General features: G+C 33.6%; 1 protein-coding gene across 1 annotated transcript in view; it reads right to left on the reverse strand.

The window, feature by feature from the left end:
- The window catches only part of Abcd3 (ATP binding cassette subfamily D member Pmp70), a 602,827-nt gene that overhangs the window by 33,410 nt on the left and 545,742 nt on the right, over nucleotides 1-23,675 (reverse strand). Inside the window, exons 21-23 of the mRNA XM_090414763.1 lie at nucleotides 14,423-14,536; nucleotides 14,273-14,323; nucleotides 5,462-5,506 (exon numbers count right to left, since the gene is read on the reverse strand). Of these exons, the coding sequence (XP_090270889.1) occupies nucleotides 5,462-5,506; nucleotides 14,273-14,323; nucleotides 14,423-14,536 (210 nt within the window). The remainder of the gene's footprint in view (nucleotides 1-5,461; nucleotides 5,507-14,272; nucleotides 14,324-14,422; nucleotides 14,537-23,675) is intronic.

Raw genomic sequence — 23,675 nt, forward strand, 5'->3', positions numbered from 1 at the left:
CAAGCAGGGACTTAGTTGGTAAGGGTAATAAAGGTGTAGTATAAGTAATGGTTAGTTAATGAAGCCAAAAAAACGCTATGGAATTCTTTAACCATCAGAAAAAAAAAAGATTATTGATTATGGAAAGAAGACACTGACTTGCTTACTTAACAAGTTAAGGTTTCTGTGGCTCGAAGTTTCCATGCCTTTGTCTGAAAAAATGGTAAATGGATAACTGCTGGGGAGGATATAGTTGAGATATTAAATGAGCATTTCATAAAGGTATTTCATCCTTGTGAATGTGAAATGTGTAGTGTGAGAACACTGGAAGGGAAGGACAAGAGACCATCTATGAGTGAACAAGAAGGCCATGAAGAAATGAGTAAACCTGATGGTAACAAGGTTCTGAGACATGATGATATATCACCACATATTTTGAGTGAATGTTCCAGGGAGATGACATCTGCATTGGTATACTTGTTTAATATGAATCTTACACTGGATCAAGTTCCGAAGGAGTGGAAGGTAGGTAAGACTGTACTGCTTCACAAGAGAGGTGAAAGAAATCAAGCTTCTATATATATAGGCCAATCTGTGTATAAGATGTTGTGGTTAAAGTACTAGAGAGAGGTTAGTGAAAATCCAGAACTGGGTTGACAACATTGGTATCCTCTTTAATGGACAGCATGGATTTGCTAAAGTAATCTCACATTTTAGTATTTTTGCTTACTTAACAAGTTAAGGTTTCTGTGGCTTGAACTTTCCATGCCTTTGTCTGGTGAATATAATGTGCAGCTTTAAGAAATTATTATTTAATTCTAGTTTCATACCCACATGCAAAAAAGCATGGAATGTGCTTACTTATTACAATACAGGTGCATTGGACAAGGGAGCAGTATATTTAGATTTTACAAAGGCTTTTGATAGTTTGCTACATGATAAGATCATACTTAAACTACTATGAATGGGACTGGATATTAAAGTAGTGCAATCGATGGGAGATTGGCTGTCTAGTAGGTGTTTTAGGGAACTGCTGTTTAACCTTTATATTAATGATATTTGATTTGATATTGGTTTGAGTGGAGAGATTGACGTGTTTGCAGATGATGCAAAGTTAGAAAGAAGTATGAAGAGCAGAGTAAATGTGGCTTTACAAGAGGACTTGAATAGGGCATGGGGATGGGTTTGCCAGTTCAATGTTGCAAAGTGTATGGTTTAAAATTTAGAAAATAAAGATGGGATGTAGAGTACACACCATGTGGGGACACAGTAGGGGAAATCAGAGATCTGGGTGTGATGGTGGATAGGGAGCTAAGGTTTAGAGGGGACCCATTGCAAAACTAGGGACAAGTTTTGCAACAGGTTATAATGAATTTTGGCAATGATATAGAAGAGACTGACTTGAAGTAAGGAGATTCTAGTTCTAATGTGTAAGGCCTTGATTAAGCCACATAAGAACTACTGTGCACAGATTTGGCTGCCTAGTTTTCAAAGCTGCGAAGATGGGAAATGGGGGAGATCAAGAGGTCATCCCCAGAAGCTATGTTAGGAGAGTGTGAGCAAATGAACACCTCACTGCAGAGAATGTGAATTATTTGAATTCACATTCTCTGCAGTGAGATGGTATTCAGTCGACATGCTAATGGGATGGCTGTTGTGGTCATATGTTGAATACATTGTAAGTCAAGGACCACTTGAATTACTGGGAAAGATACAGAGGCATGGATTAAAAAAAAAAAAAAGTGGGAACACTAATCTATATGTTTACTTTTTAAGGATTTATCTTTATATTTCCCAAAATTATTAACATCATCATCATCATCATACGTATCAAGGATTTAGGCCTAGCATGGCCTGTTCCGGCCTTAGAAGTCATCGTTGAATCGTTTAAGAGGACGTCCTGGTTTTCTTTTTCCTAATGGCTTGTACTTTAAGGCTGGTTTTGGTAATCTTTCTGTTTTCATTCTTTGAACGTGTTCCATCCATTTATGTTTATATTTTTTAATTTTTTCTATTACTGGTTCTTGGTTTAATTCTTTCATAATTTCTTTGTTTCTTTTGTGATAAAATAGGGTATACTTTGCAGTTTTTCTCATAAACTTCATTTCTGCTGTTGTTAATCTTTATTTGTTTTTTTGTTTTATTGTCCAGATTTCGCTTCCATACATTATACTGGTAGGTCTAATGTATTGTATACTTTTAATCTGGTTTGTTTTTGAACTAGGTTTGGTTTAAATATAGAGTTAATTACACCTGTTATTTTTAAATATTTTGCAATTTTTATGTTTATATCTTTTTCATTTTCATATGTGATCATACATCCTAGGTAATTAAATGAATTCACCTATTCTAAGATCTTGTTATCTAATACTATTTTTGTTCTTGCTGGATCTTGTCCTTTAAAGGCCATAGTTTTTGATTTTTCTGTTGATATTATCATACCATAATCTTTGGATATCTCATTTAGATTTAAAATAGCTTTCTGCAAGTTATCTTCAGAATTTGTGCAAAGAGGAGAGTGTTTAAGTTAACTGTAGGTGAAAGTTTAATTCCTTGGTGTAAATTTTTACTTCATTTTATTATTATTTCATTTAAGTAGATATTAAAAAGAGTTGCTGAGAGGGGACATCCCTGTCGGACCCCTTGGTTTATCTCTCTTGTATATGATAGCTCGTGATTTAATCTTATTTGTATTTGATTATTTTCATATATACTTGTGATAGCTTTCAGGATATTATTTGGTATTTGTCTTTCTTTTAATATGTTAAATAATATGTTTCTTTTAACTTTGTCAAATGCTTTTTCAAAGTCAATAAATGCAATATGTGTTTCTAAATTATATTCTCTTCTTTTCTCTACTATTAATTTTAGGCAAAAGGCTGGGTCTATACATGATCGTCCTTTTCTAAATCCATTCTGTACCTCTAGAATAAAGTTTTCGGAATATTTCATTAGTTTGTTATTTAAGATTCTGCTATATATTTTGTAACAGGAATTTAGTATACTGATACCTCTATAGTTTTTAGGGTCATCTCTATTACCTTTCTTAAAGATAGGAATCACAATTGCTTTTTTCCATTCTATTGGGGGGATACCAGTTGAGTAAATTTTATTTAAAAATAGTAAGAGTCTTTTTTTGAATCTTGTTCCTGCGTATTTGTATAGTTCTGAACCTAGTTTATCTTCTCCAGGTGATTTTCTGTTTCTTGTTTCTTTCAGGCTGATTTCTAATTCTTCTTCAGTTATTTCCTTTTCATTTTCGTTAATTGTTTGCCAGTTGTCTTTTTTAAAATATTTGTCTGTCCACAGTTCTGTGTAGTAATTTAGAAATTCTTCTAATTTTAATTCAGTGTTTAATTTTATGTTTTCTTTGGTATCTGCATTTAGGTGTTTCAAAATCTTATATACATTGGGTCTTATTTTATATAAATCATGTTCTAAATTAGAAACAAATTTATTCCATGATTCTCTATGTCTTTTTCTGACTTCTCTTTTAGCTATGGCTCTTATTCTTTTATATTCTATTTCATCTTCTAATCTTTTACTGCTTAACCATTTGTGATAGGCTTCTTTTTTCTTTTTAATTATTTCTTTGATTGTATCATCCCAGATCTTCAGTTTTTTTCTTTTATTGAATTTTTTGGTCTTTCCTAAGCTTTCATTTGCTGCTGCATTTAGTATCGTTTTTATATTAAGCCATTCTATTTCTATTTCTTCATTTTGTTTTATTTTATCTAGATATTGGTTAATTCTTTGTTCATATAGCCATTGTACATTTGTGTCATTCAATAGTCTAATTTTATAAACAAGTGTTTCAATTTTTCTTTCTGTTCTTGTTACTTGTAGCCATTTAGGTGGTAATCTTAATTTTATTTTAACAAGGAAGTGGTCACTGCTTATTTCATATCCTCTGTGAACTCTAACATCTACTGAAAATTTTGATGTCTTTTCATTTAATATGAAGTACTCTAATATTGATTTCAATCCTCTTGCTGCCCAAGTATATTTAAGTATATCTTTATGTTTATAGAAGGAATTCATTATTTTTAGGTTATTATAAACTACAAAGTCAATCAATTTTTTACCAATTCTGTTTAAAGTGTGTTCTCCATGCATTCCTATATTATTATTAAGTTTCGTGTTTCCAATTCTTGCATTTAAGTCTCCTGCTAAAATTATGTAGTCATTTTTATTTATTTTATTATATATGTTATGTAGCTGATTATAAAAATCAATATTATCCTGTTCTCTTCCTTCTTCTGGGGCATATAAACCATTTATTGTTAAATAGCCTCTATCTATTTTTATTCTATCTTCTATTATCCTTTCATTCCATAATTTATAATGTTTTAACTGTTTTGAAAGGGAGTTATGTATCCATATCATGACTCCTGCTTGTGCTCTTTGGTCTCTGTCGACTCCACTGTATATCACATTAAAATTTTCAGTTCTCATAGTTCCTTTTAATTTCTTTTTTGTTTCAGTGATTACTGCTATTTTAAAATTTCTTTCATTTAGTAACTGGTCTAATTCTATTTCTTTATATGCTATTCCTCTTACATTCCAGTTTGCTATGTGTATTATATTTTGTCGTTTCCATTTTCGTTTTCCCTTTTCCATTCCAGGGTCATTTCCCATAGATTCAATCTGATTATCTTTTTCTGTCAGCTTACAAGTAGGATTATGTTCTCCATGTCAGGGGACTAGCCTGACGATGGAATAGTTCAGTGGTAGGGCTGCTACCTTAAGGCTTCTGAACTAGCCTTCTTCTGAATTTAAACCCATAGGAGGAATAGGGTATAATGAAGGGGAAAGAGTAGATTATAGAAGAAATATAGTAAGGTTTATAGAGAGGGCATAGTTGTAAGGCCAGAAATGAAAAGACCCCATGGCCCTCGAGTACTCTAATAGCATAAGGGTCATAAAGTAAGAAGAGTTGGCTGATAAGGCCTTATAGGAAAGATTAAAGTAAGTGGATCTTCCTCAAAGTAGAAGGAGAGGATAGATCCAGCTAGGGGTCCATGGGAGTGCCGCTTCCCTTACAATCATGATGATTTCCCCTTATGGCCCTGTTGGTCCACGAGTCCTTATTCAGTATATTCGGACTACCACACACACACACACACACACACACACACACACACACACACACACACACACACGCGTGCGCGCGCATGTACACACACACACACACACATGGTGGACTCCCCTATCCGCCACCCAGGGGATGCGCTCTCTAGGGGTTACAGGGTCCCCTGAGGGATTATTAATATTAAAATTATTAATATTATTATTATTAATAATATTAATAATTACAGAAACAATATTATTCTGTAAACATACAGAATAATATATATTCTGTATGTTTCTTAAATTCTTAAACAATAATGACAATTATGCCAAGCTTAACTAAGATGTAGGTACATGCCAATAACATTTATAAAATAATAAATAATAATAATAAAAAAAATTCAACACTCACAGCAATTCTTTGTTTCTCTCCACCACTTAATAAATCCATCCAATCCTATAGAAGAGAATTATTATTATTATTATAGGATATGTAACCAATATTTGAAACAATACAAATAAAAACTATTTTAAGCAATATGTAACTAAGAAAAAGTTAGGAGTATTTCTGCAATGCTGATCAACAAAATTTCTAAGTGAAATTGATTTCAGTGCTTTTTTTTAATAGGTAAGTATTTCTGAAATATTCATCAAGAATTACTCAAATTTTAAAAATTTCTTAAAGGGCAAAGTGCATAGTTTGAAATTGTCATATTACTGAATGCTATAACACAAACCCTCATAAAGTTCTCCCTTGTGCTTATATATATATATATATATATATATATATATATCCTTTTATTTTTTTTTAAATTTATTATTATCTCACATTCATTAGGGGTTGTAAAACAAGTGCAGATTACTTTTGCAGTGTAGATATATGCTTCATTTATGTTTTATTAGTGATATATGTTTTATTCGTGACACGACACTTATGTAATGACTTCATACTTTGAATACAATGGATGTGAAAGACCAAGATAGAAAGTGAAATTTCCCATTATAAAATCTTGTAATGTTAATCTGACAAGAAAGGCACTTTCAATGTTCATTGAAAGTGGGTTTATTGATTGTTTAATGAAATAATTTATGAAACTATGATTTCAATTTATCCAAACACTAACCTGATCTACTCTCTAATCCTATAACAGAATTTGATTAAATTCTGTTAATTAATAACAAAATTTATTAGCCTTCAGAAATTGATATTTATGTTTTTGAAAAAAGGAACAAAATTCTATTTTCCTATTTTAAGATAAAAAATGGAATTTATTAAAATATGACAGATGCACTTTTTTTAGAATGCCATTTCTTTCTGAACCAAGTTTAAAAAGTTTTTACATAATGGTTGCAAGAAGTTCTCTTGCATATACCATAAATAGGAAGGAGACTTCTAAAAATATCTAAGTTGTCCAATACATATATGTGATGATTTGAAACAATGACTGACATTTTGGACAGCAACTGACAACTGAATATTATATAAAGAGAATACAGTCCCCCCCCCCCCCCAAAAAAAAAAAATTTTGTACTGGAAAGAGAACATAAAGCATAAGTCCCTCATTGACTCCAAGGATATATTTCTACCACCATGACATATCAAACTAAGTTCACATAAAGCTTTCTTAAAGTAATGGACAAATAAATACCCAACATGCCAAATTTCCAAAAATTTTAGAAAGCATGTTTGATAAACCTGAAATCAGAAGTATTAAAAGATATATTTGGAGTTTCAACTGAAATACAACTAGAAACTGGAAAATCATTCAGTAATATGACAATTTCAAACTATGCACTTTGCCCTTTAAGAAATTTTTAAAATTTGAGTAATTCTTGATGTAATTCTACCCTCCCTTCCTGCCACTACTATCATGAAAAAAATAATTTTGAAAATTATAAAGAACTAATTGATTTGACTCATAAACCACAAGACAATGAAATTTAGGATATCATTAAAGATTTTGCTTTCTTCCTTTATTCTCACTTGGACTTCTTTCATGAAAATCTTTTTTTCAGTGAATGATGAGCAAGGTGGATATTTCCATTAGGTCAGCATAATGTAACAACAATACCAGTTAAAATGGAATGTTAGTATAATGGAAGATGTGCCACATGCCTCTTATAGGTACTTATAACATTTTTGTATTTTTTTTCACTTGCTGCAAATATAATAAATACAGTTACTTAAATTTTCGTTGTATATTAATTTAAAATTCACATTACTTTTTTTCTCTTTTCCTGTATCAATGAACAATACTTAATGATACTTTTGACCAAGAATCTTGATGACTTAGAGAAAAAAAAAAGTTCAATTTTTAAATCCTAAAATACACAGAACATATCTGTTTTGATCCAAGTTACAAAATTTTGTCCATTGGTTTAACCTGATATGTGCATATCTCATAAATCGTGTATCATGTTAATCTCAAAAGGAATACATAAATGCCAATCCAGTAGATGGAACAGGAAACCCATAAGCTGAGCCTGATGTTTTTAATGCCATCTTTGTTAGGTCAATCTTATAAGTTTATCTAATTTCCATTTAAAAATTAAATGAATTTCAGGAGTCTAAGTGAGAGCAAGAGCAACTGATTCAACCAATTCCTTTTAAAATATTAATCCCTGCATGGACTTACGGAGATGCTTCATACATAAGAAAGATTTACTAAATATCTATAGTTCATTACAAAAGAAACTCATCAGTGATTTCTGACAACAGTCAAAAGGTCAGACCAAATTCTACTGCTTGGCACCCACCTGGGCTATCATTCAAAACTAAAATGATAATGGAACATGCAAAAATTAGTGATGTTCATTCTGAAGTACCAGATCTTTCTCGGTAAAGTACCTGTCTGCATTGTATATACTGCTTTTGTATGATGAAAAATAAATAATGAAACAGTGCTCTTATTACAACCAAAGATTACTTATTTAAGATCCTTCATTAACCATGCATTCAAAAATGGTAATAAAAACAAATTTCTTATATGCAGTACTTGTAGCATGGTTTATTAATATAAATTCTAGCGATCTCATGCTGTTGGTGGGCCATAATATAGAGAAACCAGTATGTGCCTACAGACCAATGTGGGTGATGAGAACCCCAGTCAACAAATATAACAGATGAGCGATAACACACTTGGTTCCCTGATACTATTAATTTAATACCTGCCATCTCTACTCTGGCATGCTGGTACTCTTCCAATCTCAATGTTCAACATACAATCACTTCTGCGTGAATTAGCGATTTCTTTTATAAGAATACAAAATCATAGCTGCACCCATTTTCTTGCATTCAGAAGACCATTGCACAGCAGTTGGAAAAAGTGTAGTTACTGACTGTAGTATAGTTACAATCAGTAATACCATTTGTATTACCGATTGTTCTTATTTAATTGTACTTATTTAAATACTTAAACATATGAATGTACCATAACTTTTCACTTATATAGTTATGAATGTTTCATGGAAAAGTTGTGTGTTTAGTGGAAATGTATATTTTCTTGAATGCATTTAATGCAACCTGGACATTATAATGCTTTTTAAAGGGTAAGCAAATACAGCTCCATGTTCATCAGCGTAACAATATAATAAGTAGCACTGTTACTGTCATTCATGGATTAAACAAATTGAAGTGAAGGATTCTAAACAGTTCTAGAAAGATTAACATCATTCTGTTGTGTATATAGAAAAGATGTATAAAATAATTTAAACATCTTAAGTTTTAAACAAATTTCATTATTATTTAGCCTCAATTAAGTATATCGCTAATTTAATCTCCACCTCCATGGAATCACAAGACTGCATCCACAAAACTCATTGCAGAAGGTCAACCCTAGTCAATACAAAGTCTATTGTATCATTCTTCAAACACATCCACTGTTTGCACTTTCACCACCCTCTCAGGCAATGCATTCCATGCTCCTACCACTCTCCATGCAAAAAACACACTTCTTATCCTTTTACTCCCTATCACTGTCCAGGGATGCAGTGTCCGTGTTCTTTTCCCTTGTTCTGCTGTAGGAAAACTTTCACCAGTATTAATCCACTAATCCTTCAAAAGCTTAAATGTCTCAATCATATTCCTCTTTGTCTTTTATCCACCAAACTGTGGATAAAAGACAAAGTCTGCTGTCTGCACACCCTCAGTCTATCCTCATAATAAACACTGTACAGTTCTGATATCAATTTTGTTATCAAGTCTTTGCATCCTCTTCAGGGTTACATCCCCCTGAAATCCCAGTGTCCAGATCTGAGCAGAGAAATCAAGATATGGTCTAATCAAAGCTTTATACAATAGAACCAGTACGCTTATTTCTCATGGTCAATGTCCTATTCAATATTGCAGCAATTCTTTGAGATGTCTTCACAACCTTTGTAACATGTCCTCTGAACTTTAAATTTCTATCTAAAATCATGCCAAGATTCCTTGCTTCCTCCAATTCTTCCAGAATAATTCCACTAAGTGAGTATGAATCATCCCATCTGTGGACTGCAAATTTCAAAACTACATTTCATTGTATTAAACTGACATCCCCATTCATTTCCAAACCTTTTCAGCTTATTCAAATCCTCTTGAAGAGCCAAAACATCAGCACTATTACTAATAATCCTCTCAAGCTTCACATCATCTGCAAACAACTGAATATCATCCTACAGTACCATGACAACATCAATGATATAAAGACTGAACAATAATGGTCCTGGTACTGAACCCTGTGTAATTCCACTCGTAGTCTTCCTATTCCCTGAAACCACAAACCACTCCACAATATACAACTCTTGATATCTATCAGAAAGCCAGTTACAAATCCAATCCACTAAACTGATATCTAAATCCATATGCTGCAACTTAAAAAAATCAACTTGTCATGTGGCATCCTATCAAATGCCTTACTCTCATTCATTGCTCTTGTTACTCTATTGTAAAAGGTTACCAAATTACTAAAACAAGAGCATCCTTTCACAAATCAATGCTGGTCTGCATAAATAATATTGCCCTCTCTGCCCAATTCTGTATATGAGTTCTTACCAATTTCTCCAAAATCTTAACTACAGAAAAAATACAAAGAGGCCTATAGCTTGATACCTCCATTCTACCACCATTCTTATGCAATGGTATATCATCCTCCTCCTTCCACTCTCTAGGAACCTATCCCACTGCAAGATTTTCATTAAACAATCAAGCTAATGGCACAGTCAGCTCCACTACACATTCCCATAAAACATGTGGTAAAATTCCATCTAGGCCCCTTGCCTTACTAAAATTTAGCACACTCAATATTTGGAATACATCCTCTTAACACTTTATCACTCAGTATCCTTCTAGGCATAATAGCTTGCTGTACCAGGATGAAACATTTGAATAAAGTGATCATTAAATAGTTCAATATGTCATTTACTTTGGTCATCTGATTCCCATCTCCATTCAACAAGGTAATCAATCCACTATCATTTTCCCTCCTACTTGCCACATAGTGAAAAAAAACTCCTTGGATTGCAGTGATAATCTCCTCTCAATCTAATTTTTCTCTCCTTACAATACTAGTAATTTTCCTAGCTTGAGCCTTATGCAACTGTTCTCCACCTCTCTCTTTGTATGTCTTCCATAATTTCTTTTTAATCTACAATTCTTCCTTAATTTCTCTTATCATCCATTTGACTCAAAACCCAGCTAAGAGTATACAAGATTGTAGAGACAATACAGGATAAGTGTTAGCTATGGAGCACAATGTCTGAGTACAACTGGAGAGATGCCCTCAGGATCAAAAGACAGAAGACTTTTTAGTATTCTTCTTCTGTCTTTCTCCAGAAAAACCACAGGAGACATGGTGCTTAGATTCTTGAATAGGAAGTGAGACTTTATAATAGTAAAATAGTGAGACCTTACAATTTCTTCCTTATAAAGAATGGAAGAGTAGGGTAAAAAAAAAAAAAAATCATCAATTTATATAACTTAGTTTTCATATCGCATTTTCACACACAAACACCCAATCTGGTAATAAAATGGCAAAAAACAGACATATTTCTATCTGATTTTAGTTGGCTGCTTGAAAACTTAATCCATAGTTTCAAACATGCACCTTGAAACACCAAATGTACAGGATGTGGAACAAGGGGAAATTTTTTTTAAAAAGTGGAAAATTAAAAATTAAAATTTAAAAGTTCTTTTCACAAGCATTTCAATGTTAACTACCCAGATGAGAATAGCATTTGAGACTCCAACTAGTATCCTGCCTATAAGTATATGGCATGGACCAGAAGTTTACTCACTATCTTTATTTTATGATGACTGGCTAAGTCCTCAGACATCAGTTTCTGATAACTGTTGATTTTGGGATTTTATCAATTCTAATTAAAGTACAAGAGTTGCTTGATTATTTGCTTCACTACTATGAGAAAGATTTATTAGTGATGGACATAAGTTAGCCATTATGTTACTTTAAGAAATCTATGAATTACAAGTGGGTAGAAAAAAAATTGAGTGCATTAGTAACTTTTGACTGTGCATGCCTAATGAATGAGGTGTAATTTTTAAGACTTTGCAGACATCATCATCAAATTCCTGCCATGTACCCTCAAGGGATGTACAGGATATGATAGTACTACATGAACAATTAACATCGTTACTAACTTCTTATCTACAATTTTCCTCCAAACCAGTCCGTTACTTGTCAAGACTCCAACATTATCAGATCTTATATTTCTATTGTCTAAGGCACTTTGTACAGTATCAATCCACCTATATCTTGGTCTTCCTCTGGGTCGTTTTGCTGCCAAATTGGCAGAGAACACTTGTTTTGCTAATCTTTCCTCTCCCATTCTATTTAAGTGACCATACCATCTGAGATTAGCTCTGCTAACGCATTCCTGGATGCTGACAATGTCAAGTTCTTTTCTAATATCCTCGTTTTTAATATGATATTGCCATTGATGCCATCTGTTCACGTTTCTAATCTTTCTCAGGATTCTCATATCTACGGTCTCTAGTCTTTAGTAAAGTGTTTTACTTCTAACCCAGTTCTCAGATCCATAGGTTTAAACTGGTTTGAACACTGTCTTGTATACAGCTAATTTAGTGTTCCGACTAAGACTTCTGTTTTATTTCTTTCATCATTATGCTCTCAATAGAGTGTTAGGCTCAATGGTCTCTCACAGCCAAGTAAATATAATTTAATTAATATAATTTGCAATCTGCTGTCTGTCAATTATGCAAAATAAAAGGAAATGTATACAAAATAAAACTATGTTAAAATGTCTAAGTCACCATTAGATGAAAAATCCTTATAAAGATACTTTGCATCCTCAACGGGATTCAAATGCCAATTCTTTTCAACTGAAGTGCATCATTATTACTCAAGCATTTAATGTAATATGAGCTACCCCAATAAGAAATAGCGAGAAGTGTCATTTCTTCTAGTTATAGATGTGTATTTTGTTATTTCTTATGTTTATAATAATAAGTGCTATTAGTTCATTTGGGCTCAGTTTAGTTTTCATGTACAATTCATTCCTGTTTTGTTATATTTTATTTAAGGAATATTACTACTGGACAATAAAACATGATATGAGAAGGTGTTGAGACTATTAATTCAGTAATCTAGCTTGATTTAACCATTTCTGCATCTCTCTCCCTATAGCTACTCCAGCATGTTTTTGAAGTAGCTATGGAAAGAGGTGCTCAAGCACAGGAATTGGACAAATGAATGTGAATTTACAATCACCTAAAGGCTTGATGAATACAGCTTTTTGGTATTTTCTACACATAAGACTGCTTCTAGTTTAATTTGGCAATCGTCAAAAAGGGGTTGATCAACCCTCATAAAAGGATCATTTTTATAAAAGCTAACTGGAATATACCAGTAATTTTTGAGGTAATTTCTAGAACACTGGGGATTCTGCTTAATGATTATTTATCCTTACAGGGAGAGAACTGTAATAATTGAGCAACCTCAAACTTTGATAAAACATCTATTTTTCTATAAGGAAAGGTGTGGTGTGACATTCCTGAAGATAGTAAGTGGAGTGGGAGCAGAGGTTTGATTACAAATGATTATTTGAAAACGATAATTTTTTAATATCATTCTATGGTTTTTTCAACAATAATAAGGAAAACTGCAAAAACAAGAATTGTACATTTTCCAGAAAGATTTTTCCTTTCCTCTGATGAACAAACTGCTATAGTTATTTACAGGAGATGGTTTTGAAGTTTAAAGGCACTATATCCCATAATAGGAAGGTCACTAGTGGTGTGCATCAGGAGTCTGTTTTAGAACTGCTGCTGTTTAACCTATATGCTAATGATATTGGGGAAGATGTGAATGGGGATATTCAGTTGTTTGCAGATGACACAAAGTTGGAACAAAATATGAGCAGCAGAGCAGATGCTGTGGCTTTACAAGAAGACTAAGTGAATGGGCACAAGAGTGGGAATTTCAGTTCTATGCTGTGAAATGTAAGGTTTTTAAATTTTGGAAGCGGTGCTCTGCTTAATGTCAACATAACGAGTTCTTAATGAATTCTGGCAATGATGCAGAGGACGCTGCATCACTGTGAGAAGTAAGGAGATTCCATTGTATATAAAACTCTGAGTAGGCCACATATGGATTACTCTGCATAGATTTGGTCACCTGGTTTTCAAAAGGATGAAGAGATGTTGGAGAAGATCCAGAGGTGATTGACTAAAATAGTTTCTGATCTCTGGAATGTTGAATATGAAGAAAGGTTGAGATGATGAAATTTGCAGAGTCTAGTGAATAGGAGGAAGAGGGATAATATGATAGAGATGTAAAGTTGGTAAGGAGATGTTATAGGATTAATCTTTGAAGAAGTTTTTTCATAAAATGGTGGAAGACTGGGGGAGAACAAGAGATCATCTCGGGAAAGTGTATAAGGAGGGTGTGAGAAGCAGATTTTTTGCATGGAGAGTTGTGAATGATTGGAATGCATTGCCTAAGAGCATGATGTCTGCAGAGAATTTGAATGCATTGGCAAAGTTTGATGAGCTGTGTGTGTATGATATAAGGGATCTCCTAGATAAGTCTTGGACTCCATAAGGCTTAGGATAATACTAATATTTCACTATAAAATTTAATACTAGGCTTAGCAGCTTAAAAAAAGGTGGAAAAATCTATAAAAGGTTTATGTAACTAAATTATCATAACTAAAAGAATGATAAATTTTTACAGCAACATATGTAAATATATTAAAATAACTGGTTTACCTGAATTGAATTCCAATCACCTTCTCTTTCTAAGAGATATGTCAACTGAACCTTCAAGGATAAGAGAGAAAAAACTTCATCAGCATCAAGAGTGCATGATATAAAAACTTTGAGTAGCAGCTTTTGTTTGCAATAGTCATAATTACTTACCAATTCTAAATAATACTGCAAATCATAGTCAGAAATTCCTTTCTTTATCATGTCTGCATAGCTATCTGGATATATTACTTGATCTCTTAGAGTTCCCAATGTCATATATGGTCTCTTTGTTGAGGAAAAGAAAATTATTAAAAATAAAAATATGACATGATAGATAAAATTCATTCATCATTATTAGTAATAAACATCCATGGACTCAAAAAATTTGTCATGGGAGCTCTCTCACTCAGCCTGCAGCATATCTAATATGCAGAACCTGACTCAATCAGACTCTCAACATTCAACAATGCATTTCACTATCTCACCATCTTCCATGTAAGAAATCTTACAGAAATCATTCCCTCCCTCCCTGAATGAATGCTGATCTAAGTATAAGAAAAAACCAGGTGGTAATTTGTTATGTCTATACACAAATGCTGGGTGCATCAGGTTGCACCTAGCATTTGTATATAGACAAACAGGTTGAGTTGTCACTTTGCTGAATATGTTGTGGCCTAAGACTGTTGGCATTGGTGAAACCTAGCTATCAGAATCAAATGATGTAACTGGGATTGAGTGTAAAGGGTATAGTACTTTTAGGAATGACAGAAGAGATAGGAGTACTACCTATACCAGATGACTTCAGTCCAGTTAGGATGGAAAAAGGCATGAAACCAATAATGGTAATAATCTTCCAGGTGGAGGCTAAGAGGATGAAATATATGGTGGGATGTTGCTACAGACTTTGGGATTCAGTTGCTAAGGATGATCAAAGTACAAAGAGTGTTAGATTAGATCATAGCATCAGAAGGGGCCTCAAATATGACTATTTAAGAATATGACATACATGAATATTATTGCACTGTATTGAGTTTAGCTGACTAGAGATATTTCCATAACCCTTTGTTAATTACAGGTATACCTTTTCACTGAAAAGTTCTCATCTCATATTTGGCTATCTTCAAAGTCTGTAGCCAGTATTTTTATTGGGAAGGAAAGACCCTTGCATTCTATCACTATATCATCCTCTGTCAACCAAGTCTCACTAATACTTATAATCTTTGGCCAAGAATATAGTTAAGAATATAACTATGTTTCTGGGGAAGAAGCTAATTATATAGATGTTCTCTGAGAGAGACTTGTGCCATGAAGTTTCTTCAATTCACACAAAAACACAAGGAAACAACCAAGCAATATTTATTTAAAGCCATACATTTCAGCCTCAATATTATAGGCTATCATCAGTAGCAACGTTAGTTAATTTCAAGGTAGAATACGAACAATGGATTGATTTGAAATGCTGATAGCTGCATGATGTTATACATAAAACAACACAAAGACATGACTGAGGAAACATTGCATTATTAGTTATTAACTGTATTAAAAAAAAAAAAATTTAATAATGTGTGATTAGAATGAAACTCTCCCATATCTTAGACAGTGAGAGGCAGTCGATCTGATTTAAGTTAGGATGGTGAAAAAAGGCTTTGATGCCTTCTTTAAATGAATGTTCAAATTTATAGCGACACAGATGAAATAAGCTTGTCTCAGACCATAGGATACTTTGGTTCGTATGTATTCTGTGCTGTGCCAAGCTAGATTTCTCAGATTTCCTGTTGCTGAAATAAGATTAGTGTTCTTGTATTCTCTTTTCCACTGATCATCTAGTTTGTCCAAAGTATTTGTTACCCTTGTTATTTGAGCTATGATTAAAGGAATCAAAATGATGTGTGGTTCTTTCTGAGAAACTATTGAGTTTCATATATCATTTGATGTTTAAGAGTTCTTGCTGTAATTATCGAGGCACACATATAGTGTGAGCATGTCATACTAAAGTTTTGATAATTCCAGTTTTCTGTGAGGAATGGTGAGCAGATTGATAATGGATGTTGCATCCAGTGAAAGTAGACTTTCAATAAATGGGAGTAATTAGTTCACCTGATGATGTGTGGAGGAGTAGAATATCTATGAAAGATAATTTGTCTTTTTCTATTTCCATAATAAATTTAATTTGTGGATGTAGATTGTTTACATCAGATAAAAAAAAGTAGATAATGTTTCTTTATTATGGGGACAGACTGCAAAAATGTCATCTATACAGAGAACCCAAAATGAAACCTGAGGGTATACAGATGAAAACAGGATGTCTTCTAAATGTTTTAAAAAGAAGTTTGTGAGAGAAGTTCCTTCAACTTGTCTGTAAAACTTATTTTGACAAAGAAAATAATTGGAGTAAATAACAAAGCTGAATAATTTCAGCTTTGTTACAATACCCTATGGAAGTACTTGTAGAAGTAGATGTAGTGTATTCTCTAGAGCAGTGCTTCCCAAACAGTGAGCCGTGGCCCCCTTGGGGGGCCATGGGTTTTGTTGAGGGGCATGAAATAATGAAAACAAATTTAAAATCTTTTAAGACTAAGTTGATTTTTTTTATCTTAAAAGAAACATATTTAATTTTTATTATTTCTTTTTTGTTATATTTTTATATTTTAATGGAAATAATCACACATTGGTGCAGGTTCACAAATTTTGCTTCCAGCGTATTTCGGCGCTTAATGAATATTAGTAAGCATATGCTTATTCATATAAGTTTCATTTCAAAGCAGAAATCTAAGAATTGCAGTTTCAAATATTTCACCTGATATTGACTTTTTGTGTAGCAGCATTGAAACACATCCATCACATTAAATTATTATTAAATTTCTTTTATGTTTTTAATTCTTCCTTCATTATTAATCGTTTTACGTTTCATGTGCTTGTACTGCAAATGTACAATAACAATATATCTATCTATATAAAAATATGAGATAATGTGCCATGTCAAATGTGTATGTAAGATGCTATATTTGCATTTGATTTTTGCAATATTCACTGTGTATGTTTTGTATTGAATATAAATACAGTAAATATTAGATAAAATTAGATAAACGAGTATATATTTCTAAATGTTATAATAATATATGTCTATGTTACGATTTTTTTTTTCGAGGGGGGGGCCGTGAAATATTTTAATTTTTCCAAAGGGGGCCCCGACATCCAGAAGTTTGGTTAGCACTGCTCTAGAGGTACATTAGTGAAGAGAGATTCTATATTGAAGCTAACCATTAGATCAATGGATTGTAGGGAAATAGTTTTCACTTTATCTAGAAAATCAAATTAAAAAAGGCGTATATTAATAGCAAATTCACGTTTCACAGCTCAAAGTTAATTGCAGACAGTGATAGACTTTGTTCTTTACTCTGGATATTTTCTTTGTCAAAATACGTTTTACAGTACCGATGAAGCAACTGCCATGGGAAGTCCTCTCTCTCTCTCTCTCTCTCTACCCCACTCTTGCAAACTTCTATTTAGAACATTCAAAAGACATTCTGCTCTCATCTATATATCTTCAGCCTTCATTTTGTGTTCACTACATAGATGACATTTATATAATCTGGTCCCAAAATGAAGAAACATTTTCTACTTTTTTATCTAATATAAACAATCTACATCCATGAATTAAATTTACTATGGAAATAGAAAAAGATAAGTTATCCTTCTTAGATATTCTACTCATCATCATCGGGTGAACTAATTCCTTCTGGCGAATGTCCTAGTTATAGAACACCCACTTTCACTTGACACTAATTTTTTTTTTTTTAATACAGTTAATTAATAATATGTTTCCTCAGTTATATCTTTATGTTGTTGTATATATAACATCACACAGCTCTCAATGTTTAAAATCAATTAATTGTTCATGTTCTACCTTGTAACTGACTAAGCATTGCCACTGATGATGGCTTGTAATATTTAGGCTGAAATGTATGGCTTTAAATAAATATTTACTTGTGTTTTCATGTGAATTGAAGTAATTACATAGGTGTTCCAATTATTACATGTTATATACTGAACTACAAAGCTAGAAATTATGACCAGCTCAATTTTATCATTATGCTGCAAGCAAAAGAAAGAATGAAGCTGAAGAGATAGCAAAGTGAGCACTCATTAATTAAACTAAGATATATTAAGTGGTATTAGTTGCTGAATGGGAAAGATATCAACAATGCATGGGAATCTTTGAACAAAGTGCTTCAATTAATCAGTATTTGAATGTCTCCCTAGAGTTCGAAGAATAATTAGGATGGGAGTGAAATGAATGTGCAACCCTATTGAGCAAGAAATCCACATGGAAGATAATGTGGAAGTAATGTCATAAGAATAAGAGTGAGAGGAGTCATGAAATATATAATGCACAGGTCAGAAAAGTTTCGAGTATTGGGCAGAAAGCAAAATCAGAATAAGAAAAGAAATCGGCTGTGTAGATTAAAGGCAATCCAAAACAATTTTATCATTATGCTGCAAGCAAAAGAAAGAATGAAGCTGAAGAGATAGTTTAATTAATGAGTGCTCATTTTGCTAAGATATGTCAATAGAATATAGAACTCAAGTATCACGTGAAAAATGCTCTAAAGACTACTGTGAAGATTAGAAATGGAAGGAAGAGTGCTAAAAGTAATCAGAGATGATAATGATGACATCAGAGCTGAGACAAACAGATATTCAAGTAGTGAAGAATAAAAGACTTAAAAAATGTAAGCAGTGAGAGAAAAATGGTAGAAAATATCCAAGAGGAATGAAATAATAAAGCACATATTAATATTTGAGGTAGAAATAGCCATCAGAAACCTGAAATGTGGAATAAGAAATATTTTCCCAAAAATTCTCAAATATGGAGGTAAAGTTTTAGAATGGTTGATGATGATGAATAGCCTATTTTTCTACCTACTACAGGGTGAAGGCCTCTCCCACTGAGGGAGGTTTCAGGTCTCTGCTCCCATGGTGACCCACTCCGTATTGGGAGAGTGTATCTAAACTTGGGTGAATGAATGAATGAAGATGGAAGACAATCACACACATCCATGCTTACACGGAATTCGAACCCGCAGCCGACTTAGAAAGATTACGCTGCATAATTCAATATGCCTGGTCAGATAGTAAATGTCCAAATGACTAAAGCAAAGGACTCACAGTACTCACATATCAAAGGGAAATAAAACTGAATGTGAAATACTAGGAAATCTAGGATTTGATAATACTGGACTTCCAATAAATAGCATATTAATTTAGAGGAAAACTGTTATGAGAAAGCTATGATACCATGTGGTACTGATAGTATCCCATATGTTCCTGGAGGATATATATATCAGAAAAACATGACCATCTTATGTAGTAGTTACTTTGCCACTATCATTCTGTAATTTTTCCTCTTGTTTCATCATATACACTGAAGATAATTCCTTTGGCATGACAAGCCAATGTCATTACATTTTGCAGTTTGTTTCATAATCACTATCACTTTCCAGCTTGTATTATAACACAATAATGTAATAAGGTTGTTATAATATTTACATTTTTATGCCCATATTTTGCTGTCCATTCATTTCATTACTTTACATACAGTCCCAACTCTCAGATAGTCGTACACTGATTGCATCAGATGTCCTAACCAATTCTAATACTCTAACTATTCTTTTTCTAATAGTTAATCATTACACTGTATTGAGTTTAGTTGACTAGAGATATTTCCATAATCTCCTACCTTTTGTTAGTTATAGGTATGCCTTTCACAGAAAGTTCTCATCTCATGTTTAGCTACCTTCAAAGTCTGTATTTTATTGGGAAGGAAAATCCCTTGCGTTCTATCACTATATCATCCTCTGTCAACCAAATCTAACTAATGCCTTAACCTCTGAAGGTTAAGGCATTAGTTAGAAACTCCTCTCCCTTATTCCAAATACTTCTGGCATTAATAAACATAAACTGCAATCCTCTTCCTCCCCTCATCCCACAATCTCCTTTACACTTTGTGTTGATTATCCCACTAAAGTTAAGATTCTGTGGAGCCACATGATACTGAATGTGGCTCCAGGATCCCCAGTTGCCCAAATTTTGCTGGTTGCTTTCCCTACATCACTGCATTCCCCCCTAAATATTTTAGCTTCCCTAACTCTGCACTTTTGAACTAATTAATTCTGGTGAATGTCCTTGGTTATTGAACACCTACTTTCACTGGACACTTCTTTTTATACAATTAATTAACAATTAATATGTTTCCTCAGTTATAACTTTGTGTTGTTATACCACACTCTCAATGAACAATACTTTCTCAAAATATTTAACCCTGAATCCATTCAAATGCAAAGCACCTGCCTTCACTGCCAAATTCACTCAACATATTCACAAACTCCACACTATTTTTCCTATACAACCTGTGAACTGACTCACTCACAATCATGGCTTTTCATGTTAGCTTGCCTTTATCATAATGTGGCAGCAGACCCACAACTTTTACTTTCTCACTCTTCTTATTTGCTTGTACCATCAACTCTTTCATATGTTCTCACACATCACATTTATCATCTGCTAATTATTAGTTCCAACCAAAATAATTATCTCTTTCATCTTTCCTCTTTACATCCTTAGAGCATCACTAATATTCCTAATATTGGTCCCAAGGAAGCACACGATTTTGTTACAATCTTCTCAAGCGCTCCTCTTATACAGAAAATTTCCACATAAAATTCAATTCTTGTTTTCACACCTTTCATGCTTATATGCTCTGCTTTCTCTCCCCTTGCACTGCCCCTTTCTTTCACTTCTATATCACACTACCTGACAGAGTATTTCTCCAACTATTCAATCTCGAATTTTGTTCTTTGCAGAACTTCACCTAAAAGTGCTCTCTTTCTCTATGAGAGAAAAGGGCATTATCATCTGGGCATTTTCTACATTTTCCATTGTTTGCTTCCTATTGTCACTCTTACCACCTGCAATTGCATGCATACCTTCGTACACTTCTGTACTGCGTACACAGACACTTTTTTCTGTTGAAAACTTAAGTCCATTATTAAGAGCCCACAGAGAGACATGATCAATTGCTTACTGAAGTTGTCTTTCAATTATTCTCATGTTACGTGAATGACAGTAAATTGTGAAGTCATCAACATATAGAGCATTGTTTACAGTGGGAGGAAGCTGTTCAATGATTGAGTTAATTTTAATAGTAAAAAGGGTAACACTTAAGATAGAGCCTTGGGGAACACCCTGTTCTTGATGATATGGACGCGATAGCGTATTTCCCACTGTGACTAGGAAAGTTCGCCTGGACAGAAAGTTTTTAATAAATGTAGGGAGGTGTCCTTTGAGATCTAGGTTATAGAAGTCTTTTAATATGCCATATCTCCAGGCTGTGTCATAAGCTTTTTCCATGTCAAAAAAAACTGAGACAAGGATGTTCTTGCTTCAGAAATGAATCTCTTATACAAGTTTCTAAACAAACCAAATGGTCTAAAGTTGATCGATGTCTATGGAAACCACATTGTGTACTGGAGAGAAGATTGTTGCTTTCTAAATACCAGAAAAGTCTTGCATTAACCATTTTCTCTAGTATCTTACAAAAACAGCTTGTCAGAGCAATGGGTCGGTAATTATTTGCTTGTGTTGGATCTTTTCCTGGTTTTGGAATAGCAATGACAACTGACTTATGCCAAGAATTTGGAAACTCTTCCTCTGCAAGTATTCTATTGTATAATAAGCAAAGAATATCCATAGAGGATGATAGTAGATGTTTTATCATTTCATAATAGATATCATCAGACCCTACTGCACTAGGGTGAGATTGTAGGAGAGCTCTTTTTAGTTCTTTCTTAGTAAATGGCTGAACAATGTTGGTAGAAAAATTAAGCCTTTGTTTCTCTTGCTTGCTGCTCTTTCAGTATTAAAAATCCAGGAGAATATGAAGCTGTTGCTGAGATTCTAGCAAAGGTTTCTCCCAAAGTATCTGCAATAGCTTTGGGATCAGCAATAGCATTTCCATTATGGTCTAAGCTAGATAAACAATGTGTTCCATATCTGCCTTTCATTTTCTGGATTTTATCGATGTAGTAAATTGGGTCCATGATTGTTTTTGACTCTGACGTCCAGCCAGCCAACCTGGTTGGCCGAGTGTTTAGCATATCCGGTCTCCAATCAAAAGGCTGCGGGTTCGAATCTCGCCGTAGGCTTGGATGTTTGTGATTGTCCATGAAAATGATAGTGGGGTGGTGGGTGGCGTTGGTGTAGTTGGTGGATTGTGGGTGGTGAAGATAGGGAGTTGTAGAGTGGATGCCCTCCCTCAATGAGTGTTTGGACTCCCTGGAGGTGTCAAGTAGTAATAATAATAATAATAATAACATGCTTTGGCTTGAAAGCTATTAAGTTTGATGTGGTGGGGTATCTACGAAATATGTCCCAAGCTCTGTGTTGATCTTTTTTGGCCGTCTGACATTCTGGGTTCCACCCAGACTTTGGATAGATTGGAAACCGAGATGATATTTTTGGGATGGAGGCTGTTGTTGCCTGGACAATGCATTCTATTATATATTTTACTGCTTCATATAGGTGTTTGACTGATGGCACCAGCATTAAATTTTGCAAGATGAGAGAAAGTGTTCCAGCCAGCCTGGTCAATTTTCCATAAAGGTATCCGTGTGGGTGAACATGGTTCTTGTGAAGACATTGTGCAGAGAACAGGAAAGTGATCACTTGCATATATGTTCTCTTCAACATCCCACGCGAATAGTGGAAGGGGAGCAGATTGTAAGATCAACTGCAGAATATGAACGGGTAGGCATATGAAAGAAAGTATTGAGTTTATTATTTAAAAGGGAAACATTATTACTATCAAGAATTCTTTCAATGATTCGAACTCGTGTATTAGTGTTGACACTACATCATAGAGTATTGTGACCATTAAACTCAGCCATCAAAAGTATGCGTTCAGGCAGTTGCGAGATAAGGTTATCAAAATCAATTTAATTTAATTCAGCATTTGGTGGTAAATAAATTGAACATACGGTAATAAGAAATCCCACAGAGAAGCTAATTGCTACTGCTTCCAGAGAAGTATTAAGTTGGACTTGATGGAAAGGAATATGACTGCCTACTAGGATAGCTACTCCTCCATGAGCAGGACCACCTCCAGTTCTGCCCTTGCATACAACAATGAAATTCCTAAAGGTACGGTCCTCATTGGGTCTTAAGTACGTTTCCTGTAGACAGAAACAGAAAGGTTTGTGTTTCTGCAGCAACATCTTAATATCGTCAATATTCTGGCGAATCCCATGACAGTTCCATTGTTAAAAATTTTCCCATTGTCTTGATTTTATTGACTTGTCTGGTTTTCAGGAGGTTGAGGACTTGCCTTAGTCAGATTTATATTTATCCAATGTTTTAGGGAAGTATG

The sequence above is a fragment of the Typopeltis vanoorti genome, chromosome 25 (genome assembly GCF_054136105.1).
Source record: "Typopeltis vanoorti isolate ZY-2024b chromosome 25, IOZ_Tvanoo_1.0, whole genome shotgun sequence".
NCBI classification, from domain to species: Eukaryota; Metazoa; Arthropoda; class Arachnida; order Uropygi; family Thelyphonidae; genus Typopeltis; species Typopeltis vanoorti.